Raw genomic sequence first — 15,394 nt, forward strand, 5'->3', positions numbered from 1 at the left:
GTGTTCGCACCAGCTGTGAGTGGGCTGCGGATGTACAAAAAAAAAAAAAAAAAAAAAAAAAAAAAAACCATCTAATTGTCGAGCCATACTCGTCCTATTATCGAACGGACGGCTCTTAAACTGCGGGGACAGCAGGTAACGATGTCGTCGTCGTCGTCTTCTCCTTCTCGAAGCTCGGAGATCAGACGAGATGCCGTTTTCGACCGTTGGGTCGTCTTCTCTCCGGCCAGGGCTCGCCGCCCCTCCGACTTCAAATCCCAGGCCCCGGCTTCCAACCCTAACCCTAAGCCCAATCCTAATCCAACGCCTTCTTGCCCCTTCTGCATCGGCCGCGAGAGCGAGTGCGCGCCCGAAATCTTCCGCCTGCCTCCCGGCGGCGGTGCCGCGTGGAAGATCCGGGTCATCGAGAACCTCTACCCCGCCCTCCGCCGGGACGCGGAGCCCCCGGTCCCCGGCGATACCGCCGACGCGGCCGGACCGGTGAGGCTCTCGCTGCCCGGGTTCGGGTTCCATGACGTGGTGATTGAGACCCCCTACCACTCCGTCCACCTTCCTGACCTCTCGCCGCAGGAGGTCGGCGAGGTCTTGCTCACCCACAAGGAGCGGATTCTCCAGCTCAAGCGCCATGGATCCATCAAGTACGTGCAGGTGAATCGTCGTCGAAACCTAAACCCTAGTCCCAAGATTACGTATTATTATTTTTTTTTCCAAAATTTATATTGCATTCTTCTAATATGTTAAAAGATTGTAGGAAGCTTCTTGCAGAAAAGTCCTTAAAAATGATTTTTTTATTTCAGTTTTCTGGTTGCTAAAAAGAAGGATTTTTAAAAAAAAATATTTGGTATGTATATAATTATCCGTTTTCGTAATGATTGGGCTAGTTGGTTAGGAGATTCACTTCTCTATATCATCTCTCTGGTTCATAGATCTAATGTTTCATATAGCGTTTTTAATCTTGGAAATGGTTAATTGTCTGATGTGATAGTTTTCTTTGTTCTTGCATTCAAAAGGTGTTTAAAAATCACGGGGCATCTGCTGGAGCATCAATGAGTCATTCACACAGTCAAATCATGGGCCTGCCCTTGATACCTCCAACAGTTGCTGCCCGGCTTAATAGCACGAAGGAGTGGTTTGAGAGGACTGGGAAGTGTAGCCTCTGCGAGGTCTGGTCTGAGGAGATTTTGATCAATGAAACGGTGCATTTTTCTGCAATTGTTCCATTCGCAGCCTCATATCCCTTTGAAATGTGGATTGTACCTCGGGATCACTCCTCTCATTTTCATGATATAGATGGTGAGAAGGTAAAAGCATTTTCTTCTTCTCTATATTCTTTCTCTTCATGCATATGATGGGTGAATTGACTTTTTGTTGGTTGACAATTTTATATTGTTTCTTTAGACTTACTTAAGAATGCATTTTATATAATTCATTGGATCCATTCAACAAATTTACCTTTTATAAATCAAGAAACTGAACATATATGAAGATCCATTCTACAAATTTACCATTTATAAAATCTGATTTTAGATCAAGTAAGAAGAGATTACATGGAATCCGCCTTATTTGTGGAGGAAAAAGAAAATAAAGGAAGCATAGTACTGAAGGTTGTAAAAATTGTGGATGGGGTTGTCCCAGTTTTTCTATGGAGTGGGATGCCCCACATACTGATGCTGGGGATGGTGGATGTCCCATCATGTCCTGGTCCATTCGCTAACTCGTCCTGTCCCGATAGTTGTGATGATGCCTTGTTCTAATACTCAACATAGTGGAATACCATGTTATCTCACTGATATTTAAACTTTATGCTAGCACTACTACTAAATATTCACATATGATCATTGCAACAAATGATAGCCTTTTAAAAGCACTGTGGCCAGAACAAGCATCTTAGTAAGCTCATCACTTTCATATATTAATATATTTAGGGATAAATCTAGGGGCTTCTAAGTTCTAACGTAAGCCTAGAGCAATTACTTGACTCCTTTAAATTTCCTAAAAAGAAAACCCAGAAGGTAATCATGGAGATACATAATAAATAAATTAAGAAGTAGCCAAATCCTCATTTGTTATCCGACAAACCTCACTATGTTTGCTACACTTGTATGTATATTGTCCTTCACCTTAAGGTGGGCTCTCATTTTATCACCACCCCTCTGTTCTGGAGTTTGCAGAATGGATCATGATGCTACTGATATATAGTGAGAAATTGAGCAACAGGTAATTACAATCCTGAAGCTTTATGTAGAAAAACACACTAATGACTAACTATGCAGGCTTTCAACAAGTTTCAGGATATTAATCAGTGAGACTGTGACATATGTATCTTGATTAAACAAATTGTAGTGGCACTGGTGTGCCTTTAAGTTATTTGTTTAGCTTAGTCAAGCTAAACAAATGATAGTGGCACTGGTGCGCCTTTAAGTTATTTAGCTTAGTGGCACTGATGTGCCTTTAAGTTATTTAGCTTAGTCAAGATGGGGTTATTGGCTATATATCATGAAAATTTAGAAACAAAGGAGAATTTGCTTGTTTACAAATATAAAATAACTTGAGATTGCTAATTAATTTGAGTTTAACCATTTTAATAAATAAAAAATGTAATAAATGAAATCGGTGGTTTTGGACATTAAAGTTTGAAACTTATTGATAACAATGCAATAACTTGTTTTCCTAATGTGGAGGTTTGTTGACTTAAAACTCTTCTAGTTTAACAATGCAATATTTAGAATTTGATTTTTGATTATCTTTTTTTGTCAAATCTGGTGGGTAAATGATTTTGCCAACACGAATCTTGAACCTAGTCAATAGTTGACCGGCATATTTACAAACTCGGTGTCCAACACTCAAACTATTGATGGCTATATGTTGATTCATATCAACCATCATTTGATCCACTTACAGAAATTCTGATGGAAGACCATCTTTTAACCATATTATTCCTTGTAGGGGGAACTAAATTACTATTACTTTTAAGATTTTCAATTTTTACAATGCCTTCAAGCACTTTTATTCTTTTTTTTCATCAATATGAATGATACTATTAGCATGATCCATACTATGGTCTGCCGTACCGATCCGTATGGACCGGTCGGGCCTGGGACCGGTACCGGATTACCGGATCAGCGTGGAACCCGGTATCGGTAGCTTATCGTTGGAGAACCGGTATGGGACTGGTATGGACCGGTATTGGACTGGTATAGGACCAGTACGTACTGGTTCGGGCCGCCACTGGTACGCCGACCGGTACCGGTACGGCGGACCTTGATCCATACTAACAAAATTTACAATTTGTGATATTGAAAATTAATGTAAAACATTTGTTGCATGATTAGCTGTTCTTTTTTGCAATATTTATAACATTCTAAATGGCATCTAGCATATTCATCTAATAGTATGATGTTGAGTTCACTTATCAACTTTTCATCAAATTTCCTAATTGTTGCTTGTATTCAATCTTTATAATTATTAACATTGTTATTTATTTGACTACAATATTGAACAACTGATTTGCCCATCATATAAGATCAACATCATCCCCGATTTGGACCCTACACTTTATGGTTTAAACTAATTTGCCTTTACCCGTTAAAACTAATATATTTAATGCTCGTAAAGTGTGCCCCTCATGTAATGTGAAATCCACGACATTGCCTACTACTTGCCTTACACTTGGATTGCCCTATACTAGTCAGTAACACTTGCACATTGAGAAATCCAATTTTAGTTGATGGGGCACACACATCAAATTACTAAATTATAGAAACATTTCATACGTGTAAATTTGATCTTGTGATCTTCTAATTCTTTGGTTGTTGAAGACAATTCTAGTGATAGCTTGAAAACGTATTTCTATCCTCCCAAGTTTTTTCTCTATAACCCTTTAGTGAAAACTAAAATTTTCTTGGGGTTGTGGTCTTTTAATTACCATTGTTATGTTATTCGTCGCTTGTCTAGTTTGTTAATGCTGAACTCCTTACTTCCTTGTTACCTTAGCATTTGCACTTTACTCAAGCTCCTATTCTTTATGACTTAGGTTTAACATATAAGCAAGATGATATAGAAAACATTGGACATGCATTTGTTTGTATAAGTGTTAGAGCTGCTTTTGCTTAACCTTGTCAATTTATCATGCTTGAAAATGCTTGCACCATTCTTCTTGCTTAAATGATTACAATACTCTCTTGAGATGAAAGACTACCTTCTTTTCTTGGTTGATAAAAGAATTTTGTGTACTTACATTGATATCTCTAATTCTTAATAGTCCTTACTTAATAGATTGATAAAAGAATTTTAATAATCCTTATTAAAAGAATTAGTAAGGATAACCCTTACTTAATAGTAAGGATAATTCTAAAGTAATTGAAGTTTCATTTCGTATAGAATAACCATAGTTAGGATTATGCTTAGTAAATCTTAATAATTTGAAAGCTTTCCTTTCCCATAGTCATATTCCTTTGTTGCTGACCTTGTCTTATTGATTTTTAGTTCATTATTTACCTTATTCCTTTAATACACAATTAGTTGATGAATTTTTTTCCTTTGAATAGTTCAACAAATACTAAGTCCACTCTTTTATTTTTTTTGGAGAAAGAGTTAGGCGAAGAAATCCATCGCACTTTCATTAATAAATTGCAAGATATATAAGAGGAGCCCTAGGAGGGGGTAGCACATCTAAAACAAAGAAGGAACACTTGATTAGGTGACAATTACATTTAATAGGTTTAATCATGGTATGCAGCACCTTATCAAACTGTTTGGTTTGGTCGGTGTTGTACTGTACTTGCATGAACCGAAACGGTTATTTGTCTTGGTATGGGATTGTGTTCAAACCGGTGTGAATTGATCCTTACTGAGTCAAAGCAAATCGAGAAGTTCGGCCTAGTAAGGGCCTCATGCTGGTTTTGGGCCTCAATTAATAGGGAGAAAGGGCCTCATGCTTGTTTCTCCCTCTATTTCAAGTTAAGAGAGGAGGAGAGTAGAAAGGGAGAGAGTGCAAGGATGGGTTGTTCCTCTGATCTTGGTAAGGAGAGGAGAAAGAGAGAAGGTGGAAGGATGAATTATTCCTCCAATCCTGGTATTTCCTTTTCTATTGTATTTTCTCTGTTACATCCCATAAACAGGTAGAAATTGAAAAAGTAAGTGGAAATCATGCCAACATTTTGTATTTTTACATGATTTGATATATTCTAAATCTTAGTCAGATCTACTCAAATATATATATATATATATATATATATATATATATATTGATTTATTATATATATAGTCACATCATCATTCAGGCATGCAATAAAAAAAATAAAATGTATTATATTTGAGCATCAAAAATCAACTCACAAGATCCTATTTTTCACTCAAAACTAAATAAAATGTCGGACTATGTATTGGTAGGAGATAGGTAGACCAAATCATACTGATATACCAAAAGAAAAATAGCTAACTAATTTTTTTTCTAAAGCCACCAATATCCAGTCTTTAATACGAAACTTGACGGAATCAAAAATTTATCTTGTAGTTTAATGTTTATTAGAAAAGAGCTCTATAATTCTTCTCCAACCACATACACCAAGTAATAGTTACCACGGTTTCCTGGCCTTCTTAACTAATCTATCAATAGAAGTTCTTCGAGAGGTTCCCAATTCAAAGGGAGGTACGTAAGGTAGGAAGGTTTAAGGCTGCTAAGAGATATTGCCATATGATCTTAGAGAAGGGGTAAGTAAACAACAAATTATCTATGATTTGCAAAGCAGAATTATAATAGGGATAGGATGCTGGTGCATTCTAGTCTCTTTTTTGAATATTTTCGTTTGTCAGGATCTTATTATTGATGGCCAAGTAGGTAAAGACATTAATCTTTTTCAAGATTAAAGTTTTGCATTTATGTTTGCAAAAGGAGAGATAATTCCAATGTGGCTAAGAAAACTAGAATAGAATTTCGCAAAAAGAACACGATTGTTGTTCCATCTCCACCATGGTTGATTGCTGTCTTGCTCGAGATGGATACTTTGGATGATACAATCCTTTTGGAAAAGTGTAGCTTGCAAGTTTTTAGTATCACAAAGTCTAGGGGAACCATTTTTACCATGAAGCATTTGATAGACCATAAGATTTTGATGAGCAGAACATGCCTATAAAGTATGGAACATTTGCAGTAGAGGTCATCTCCTAACCACTAATCTTCTCATAACATAACTTGATGGCCATTGTCAAAACCAAAATTATTACATAAGAAGAAAAAGGATGTTGTCTTGATAACATCTTCCTGGAATTAAGAAACTTTTTTTTTTATCATGTTCCAGAATCATCCCTTCATGGTGGTTCCTCTCCTAGATTGCTGTACCACCCCGTGCCGCCCAATATGAGGCGTACCGTACTGTATTGGGTGGGAACCAGTATGAAACTTAAGTTTGGGTCAATACGGGTTCCATACTGAGGTGTCCCAAGGTGTGTACGAGAGATGTACTAACTCATTGAGAAGTATCGAGATAAAAAGTGAAATAAACAGCTGGAGGGTTGTTTCGATACGAAGTGCATATCGTATCGTACTGACCATACTGTGGTGAACTAGAAAGGTATTGATACAGTATCCGGTACCGAGGTTGCAGACTTTGGTTCTTTATTGTAGTAGGTAGGGGAAAGTAGAGTTCATCTAGCAAAGGAAAGAAGTGTCTCCACCACAATTTACAAAGTGAAACAAAATTGAAGGTGCTTGTGGAGGAGGAACTTCAACCAGAATCGAGAAAGTCCTTGAATGGTTCAAGGACATCATGCCAAAGATGTTGTGCAATAAACTTATGGAGCCTTGATTGCGGAGCCGTTGTTGGGCCTTGATTCCCTTCCAAAATAAAGTGATGGCAACCTTCATCGTTGCATTGATTATCAGACATTTAGCAAGGTGACCATTGAGAACAAGTGCCTCATCTTGTCGTGGCCAATTTCTCTGATCAAATAGGCAATGCACAACTTTTTCACCATACTTGACTTGCGTTCAGGAAACTATCAAGTGCAGGACAAGGAAGGGGACAAGCTCAAACCTACTTGTGTAACAAGGTACAGCTTATATGAGTTTCTTGTCATGCCTTTTGGATTGACGAATTCCATTGAGTTCAAACAATTCAAGCCTGCAACACCAATAGATTTAAACGTTTTGGCATCTGGCACAGCTTAGTTTCTTGAAGACAAGCTATTTTACATTTTGAGCCTCTTATACAATCCTTAAACTTCTAAGACCTCTTACATTTGAAATTAAAATTGACATTGCAGTTGATTGCTAGGAGGAAGTCCAAAACAGTTGCAGTGGGCACATACCACAAAACAAAATACACCAAATAACCAATTGACATGATATGCATATAAATATTAGAGATATGACCTCCATATATTTCCAGCTTACACAATTCCCTCCAGAAGACTGGAAAAAGGGGACACTACCCATCTAGCAAAAGATTCAACGCAATCAAGTCAAAAGAAGGGATAGATAAATGATGAACCTCCTAAACTGGAAGACTTTAAAACACTTCCCCAAATAGAAAACTAAAAGTATCATTTTAACTTTGAATCTTATATGCTAGCATAGGAGAAGAACCAGATCTTTCTTGCTAGCCTTCGCTAGGCCATCAGCATGCTCGATTCCATCTCTTGGATCAATCTGGAAGCACACAAATTCTGGGATTCTACTAGCACCAAAGCACACTTCTTCCTTAGCTCGATAAGGTTAGTTGGGGTAATGGAATTCAACATTAGAACCGCCTAGGCACCTAAAGAAAAGGCCAAAGCACCCCTTACCCTTACTTGCATTGATATGTACACCTATTTTAATTAAAGATGGTAACCAGCTTTCCTTTTGCTTCAAGTGTTGGCGGTCATCTTGGAGGCGATAGCTAGGACCACAAAAGGAAGGACTAATCTGGCTGAGATCCAAGAAGATCAAACAAAGGCATTTTACAACATTTTTTGAGGTGGCATCAGGTACCATCTTGGCAACAAAAGACTTGCAACATTCTTAGGAACAACAACTAGAATAGAAGGAACAATATTTGTTGGCTTAGTATTACATTTGGGAGATTAAAATTAAACTTGGCTGAGATAAGAGCCCCTCTTGTATTAAAAATCAAAACCAGCTCCAAACCTACTTAAATGCTATTAGAGTAGTAGAGGTTAAACTTGAGGGAATCTCAAGCCCAGTAACTATTAATGTGCAGAGATTCAAAATTTGGAATAGGTTTCACGTTCAACCAATGTTTTTAAAATTGGACTGGATCGGCCAGTTCGACCTGTTTAACCGAGAACTGGTCTTTTAAAAGTTGGAATAGGTTTTCGGTTCTCACGGGTTTGGTTTGTTTTTTCGAAATCTGTACTCAAAATTCTTTAAGTTTGGGTCAGGTCTTTTGACCCAAATCAATTTTAAATGTTGAGCCCAACAGAAAAAGTCCACCTCAAGAACGAGAAGCCCAACAACATTTTAAATAAGAAAAAAGGTAGGCTAAAAAATTGTATTTTTTATGGATTGGTTAGGAGTTGTTATATTGAGCCATATTCATATTATTTTGATTTATTTGCATGACTTTGTTGTACATTAATTGAAAAATAGGCTAAAAATTGTATTTTTTTATCTTCACTCATTTTTTTTCTATTTTTTGGGAATTTTTCTCTTTTTTATTTTCCCTATTTTTTATTTTTAAAGAAATAAACATATAATTATGATATCATAATGATGTCTAGCTGATGTCACTTGTTGGACTGGCCAGTTTGATCGATCAACTCAGGAACTGGACAGCTTGCTGGTTCGCTGTCTGGACCGATTTTAAAGGCATTGGGTTCAACCCCAAATCCTAAGACATACAACAGTTGGATGGGATCTTGACCAATTGTAAAGAGATCCTATAACTATCTTGCCCAAGGAGAGAATGTTCACCAACACAAATCATGATTAACAACCCTTTGGTCCTACCTAAACCAATGAAGAAGATGGAGATCCAAGAATTTTTACATCACCAAAGTTAGTACGAGTAACTCTAAGATTCAAAATTTTAAATAGGTTTCAGGTTCAACCCCAAACCATAAGATATACAATCAGAAGGTAGAACGGGATCTTGACTAGAGGTTTAGTCAATAGATAGGTCATTATCAAACAACTCTCCAGCCCAAAGAGAGAATGTTGACGAACACTAGTTCATGATTGACAACCCTTTGCTCCTACCTGAACCAATGAAGAAGATGGAGATCCCAGTATTTTTACATCAACACTTAGTGACTACCCTTACTAGCTGTTAAATTTTAGTACTAGACAACAAAGAGCTTGCACTTATGGGCTCAAAACCTTTACCCATGTGTAAGGCGCCACTACCTATAGTAGAACTACTAGCCGAACCTTGATGCAAGAAGCAACCCATGTGCTCGTGCCCAAGAGTCCAATCATCATTAGGATGGCGATTAGTGGGATCAGAAGGTATCTCGGGGACCTAGTGATTTATCATTTATAACGATATGTACCAAAACGTAAATCATCAAACTTTGGTAGCTTATAAGGATCTCTGTAGTATAATATAGTTTCAAAGTTTTATAGTCAAATCACATAGAGCTTTCAAGACTAGGATTAATTAGCAGCCAAACATTGAAACCACGGGAGATATTGTGATTTTACCAATGAAAGGAAAATCCTTAAAACAAATCCCAAACATGCTACATCAGAAAGTGGTGCACCCTTTTCTAAGGTTGAGGACATAACCAAAGTAAAATCATCCTTCTTAAAAGGACCAACAAAAACAACAAATTCATAGCGCTCATGGTTAGGTCAAACCATCAGAAAGGTTCTCTCGACAATTTCCCTTATTATCTAGTCATTCTGCTCTTTAATAAGTTAGTCGTGGGGGTGACAACCAGAGCTTTGTTAAGACTTTCTCCCAACACCTGCACAATCACATGTGCTGATGGAAGTGGTAGAAGTATAATATGTTTTCCGAGATGGAAAGGATGTAGAGGGACTTGTCTAGCCTAACAACCTTATTAGCTAATGTCATCTTTTGTTGGAGAAGAATGCTTTGTTTCATGAACTGGAATGGCCAATGCCTCCACACACACAGTTAACTCCCTTCCTACAGGAAGATTTGTAGTGGCCTTTCTCCTTGCATTAATGCCACTCTTATTGGGAACAACTTAGGAGTAAATGCCTTATAGTTTAATGGGCCACCATTAATAGGGGATAAATAGAAGACTAGGGGTATATAGGAGACGACTTTAGACAAATCAAAAGGAAAGGGTATATAATTACTCTGGAATAATACCAAGAAAGGTTGGGCGAATGGTATTTAAATGGAGAAGAATTGATAACCACATCCCCTAAAACTAATGCTTTGTAACCTTTTTAAGTCTAGTATGTGATGAATAGGATGAAAAATGTTCCCCAGGAGTTATAGATAGAAGAATGTGAGACTTGTTCTAGCAAAACCTAATAGCTTCTTTTATAGTTAGAAACAAATCAACAATTATCATTAACCACCACCTCATTTATTGAGTTACACCACCATGAATGAAGAAGAGGAGAGCACAGTGATAGTCGGTGAGACCTTCACAGAGAATGGCGAAGGTGGGTCTAACGGTGTGAGGATCCGTGCGGGCGTGTGTTTAGTCCCACATCGGTTATTCGTTGGGTAGATTTTGGGTACTTATACAGGATCAAAGAACCCAAACAATACCTTTCGGCTAGCCATTTTGGGTGAGGTCCTGGGTTGTTACAAATGGTATCAGAGCGGACCCGGCCCATAACTTATGTAGACTAGGGGACACTATAGCACGGATCCATTGGGTTAACCACGGACCCATCGTGGTGTTTGTGATTAAATTTGAATGGATTTGAACCCTTAGCCTGACGAGGACGTCAGGGCTTGAACGGGGGGAGTATGTGAGGATCCGTGCGGGCGTGTGTTTAGTCCCACATCGGTTATTCGTTGGGTAGATCTTGGGTACTTATACAGGATCAAGGAATCCAAACAATACCTTTCGGCTAACCATTTTGGTTGAGGTCCTGGGTTGTTACAAACGGTCACAAAGATGTAAGGCTCGTTGTACCCCTCTTGCTCCCCACCCTCTCTCTCACTCTCCCTCTCCATTCTCCCTGTTACTTTGCAAACTTCCCAAAGCTAAATCCTACATTTATGTCTTTTGAAGAGACTTTGATCTTGTACTTTATGGCCCTTAGTTGATGCAACTATCACTTTTTAAATACTTAGTTATAATTTTTTTTTTTTTTTTGCAGTTTTATATCATCTCTAACTTGAACTCCATGGTGCATGTAATACTTTTATCTTTCCTTAATAGTAATATAAGATTTTTTTTGTAGCCTTAACCCAACATCCTTACATTGTCGTACCTCGTGTGAATTATATCATGTTGACTAGACCGGAATAGTTGCCACGAATCTTTAATGAGCATCTTCTAGAGATCGAGACTATATGCTATCAACAAAACATCAACGCGACTCTTGTAAATCACAATGTAAATTGTTCTCGTATATTTTAGACAACTGAAATGTACAGTAGATAATAGACTTTGAAGGCATACTGACAAACTTTGAAATGGAAACAATGAAGAAGATGATTTAATAAGTTAGAATATATTTATCGATATAGGTGTATGCACTCTTTTTTTCATTCCTGTTTGCAAACTACCATATAAACTACCAAGTTCATAACAAGAAATTCCACTTAGGCTTCTCATATGGTTTCTTGCTACTTGGTTTAACTCTGCTTGATTTTGAAATAACATCAGAAATAGCTCTAAACAGGAATGCTTTTGGTTGTAGTAAATGTCTCTGCTTGACTTACGTTCTTCCTTTGGTCAAACATATCTCTGCCATGGTTTGTATCTTTAGTAACTTGCCCATATATGCATGCATGAGTCTTATGGTTGCCAAGTTTAACATTGTTTTCATACCTTTGTAGAATAGCCATTAAACAAAATTCTCGAACTCAAACCACCATCATCTTTATGCAGTTTAATTTCATGTGTAATTTCATGAGCAAGCATTTTTCCTAACTGATGGATACTGCGAACAGGCTGCGGATCTTGGCAGTTTGCTAAAACTAATGCTTCGCAAGTTGTCCAAGCAGCTGAATGACCCACCCTACAACTTCATGATTCACACTGCACCACTTGAGCTTCCACCATCTTGCTCACCGTATATGCACTGGTTTCTTCAGATCGTGCCTCAGTTGAATAGGCTAGCTGGGTTTGAAATGGCAAGTGGATGTTTTATCAATCCTATCTTCCCAGAGGATGCCGCAAAGGTCCTGAAAGAAGTTGATTGCTCAATATAGTTAACTGGTAGTGTCTTCTGTTACGGTATGGCCCATATGATGGGAGTTAGTATATGGCCCTTTGAGTAGAGAGGAAGGTTATTCTAATCTAATTGTGAGATAAATGGAATAGCACAGGATGAGTGCCAGATATTGTGCTGGCATCTTTAAAGTATCATGCGATAGCGACATCTCCCTTGACCAATCTTCAGAGTCTGAGGAACTCCTAAGTTACATATTTCATATGTATTATTCTATACAAGTAGCTTTCTAGGCTTGCTTGTGGACATGCTTACTGAATAATCTTGCTTTTAGATATCATGAATAAAATTGCTTCCTGCGTCTTCTTGGTTATAAAAGAACTGCTCTATGATTCACTAGGTCGCATTACTGTCAGCATAAAAAGGTTCTACTTGCTGACCAAATCTCATCCCTTGAAATTCAAAACCACCCATCAATCTGGATTAACAAATTTTGCCAGACTCGGTGCATGGACTTGTCATTTAACAAATTCAACTTTATTGAGGCAAACTTCTAGATTAGATGAGCTTCAAATTTTTCTGTACCAAATGCATAATATTGTAGTGGTGAGGTGTTTTTGTCCTCACAGTTGTGACTTGACTATGGCCTCTTGGAAGGTCAAAAGCTTTTATTTTTTGATAATTTTAATTTATTTGGTACAAATTTGGAACATCTTTTTGGCTCTTCCAGTGGCTAAAAAAGTCTATTAGAGAAAAAGTTCCAATTTGGAGCTTTTGGATAAAAGCTCCATTTGAAATATGTTTGAGAAGGTTTTTTTTTTTTTTTTTGGTGGGGGGTGTGTAAAGCTCATCCAAGTGACCTAGGTTTGAGTCACAGTAATGAATTCTTTAAAAAATTAAATTAAAATATTTTTTATTATCATAATTTTTTAAGTTGGTGTTTTTTATTGTTGTTGTAATGATGTAATTAAGAATTTTGAGTTTCATTTTTATGATGATGATGGGGGTCCATTTCCTGTTGATTGTTTAGAGGTTGATGAATTACAGGGAAAAAAAGTATGGAATAAAATCAAATATTGAATAGCTGTGAGATGGATGTTTTGCATGATGGTAGTGTAACTCTTCTTATAAATCATTGACTTATTTTTTGTATGATATTGTACTTAATATGGGTATTGAGAAATATTAGATAATATTTATGTCTCTATTATGATTATGGATGTACGAACAATTTTGTCGTCATTTTGTACCTAGATAGATAAAGAAACACTCAAATTGCTATGGCAATCAAAAACTATACAGTTTGATATTATGATAGTCTTTGTTTCTTGGTAATCGCCCATAAAAATTAATTATATTATTTAGATTAAAAATAATTTATAAATTTATAACATTTTGTAATAATAGTTTTTGATAATGGAGTATAATAAAAATATAATTTAGTAAAATATAATTCTAATTGTTATATTATATCATATTATATTGTATTGTACTATATTATATTACATTATTAATTTATTATTATATTATTATGATCATCATTATTATATAATAAAAATATTATAATATCATTGTATTATAATAATATATTATTATGATAAAATATTGTTCTAAAATATTATTATATTTTTGTAATAATATAATATTTATCATTTATTATATTATTCAGATTGAAATATTAAAATAAATAATGTATAAATTGAGAATATTTTATAATAATAATTTTGATAGCACAACTGATTAGATAATTGAAAATATTATGCGATATCATTTATTATTATTTTCTGATACTAAAAGCACTTTTCAGTCTAATTATCAAAGGTATGTTAAAGTTTCACATAACTTTATAAATTTATTACCAAATATCAAACAACTTTTTATTAAAAACTCTGCTGCAAAAGCTCTAGACTCAAATCTCTAGTATCTACAACTATATCAAATAAGGTATACATCTGCAAGCTTACTCTTGGCAGTGTTGTGACTCTCTCTCTATATATATAAATATTGCTTGTGTTCTTGGGGAATTTGCGAGCTACTTGAACATTTAACAGCTTCATTCCATTACTTTAGCTCATGTGCTTTAGCTTGCTACTGAGACTGACCCTTCTATCTGACCATTGAGCACATCAAGATGTCGAAAGTGTCTAGCAAGTTAACCTAACCTTTGCTCCCATGACAATGAGGTTAATGTTGGCTATCAAGTGCACATATGGTCCTTGCACCTAGTCAGATAAGTTTTAATTGATCTCTGAAAGCTTTTGTCCACTATCAGCATATTTTGTTATGATTCTTAGAAAATGCGTTGAGTGTGCTGAATCGGATTTCTGAAAAAATGGCCAGCACAAAGCAGCAAATCATTTCCTCTGAAACTCTCCTAAGTAGCAATATTTGATGTAGTAAAACAGAATAAGTAAAAGAAAAAGGCAGCCTTAACTATACATTCAGCCTCTTCGCCTTTAGATACACATGCAGATCCAATGAGAGTTTGTGGCTCAGAAACAACAATGGTATGACTCCATTGCTATCTGTTGGCCTTGGCAATATGCTGCAAAATTTCCTAGCATACGGACCCGAGGCAAAAGATTGTCGTTGACTATGCTGAAAAATGATTTGATGGGATTGATGGCATTCTCATTGATGGAGGAGTAATCATGGTTCTTAATGGTCGGCAACAGTTAGCATATACAAATATGATACTCCAATATAGTTGCATTATAAGAACTAGCCTGTGATGTAGCTGTGATGGTCGCTACAACTGTAATTAATTTTGACATCAAGAAACAATGCAAACTGAAATCTTCTATAACAGGAGTATTCTTACCCTAAAATCTTCATATCCTGCCTGCATGGCATCTTCTAGAGCAGAAAGACTTGCTTGTAACCTGCTTGGCAGGTCATTTAAATGACATACATGGAGGTTTCTGTTTTTAACTTTATAAATGCCTTGAGACAAGTACCTGATTAAGCTTGGAATAACAGCATGCTATGTTGTAACTTGCAACTGAAGCTTCATCTAGTTCTGGTTTCGATCCCCATGCTGATTCAAAATTTTCCAAAACTTTTTCATACTGCAGAAGAATTTCTCTCTGTTTTTTTTTTTCTTTGTGAGAAAAATCATTG

General features: G+C 36.4%; 1 protein-coding gene across 1 annotated transcript; it reads left to right on the forward strand.

Annotated features, from left to right (window-relative positions):
• The first annotated feature begins 76 nt into the window (after positions 1–76).
• LOC103723042 (ADP-glucose phosphorylase) lies at positions 77–12,652 on the forward strand. The gene is made up of 3 exons (XM_008813834.4): positions 77–648; positions 1,011–1,301; positions 12,054–12,652. Exons 1-3 carry the CDS (start codon positions 142–144, stop codon positions 12,312–12,314), a joined length of 1,059 nt encoding a protein of 352 aa, XP_008812056.2. The 5' UTR covers positions 77–141; the 3' UTR covers positions 12,315–12,652.
• Positions 12,653–15,394: the final 2,742 nt, after the last annotated feature.

The sequence above is a fragment of the Phoenix dactylifera genome, chromosome 16 (assembly GCF_009389715.1).
Source record: "Phoenix dactylifera cultivar Barhee BC4 chromosome 16, palm_55x_up_171113_PBpolish2nd_filt_p, whole genome shotgun sequence".
NCBI classification, from domain to species: Eukaryota; Viridiplantae; Streptophyta; class Magnoliopsida; order Arecales; family Arecaceae; genus Phoenix; species Phoenix dactylifera.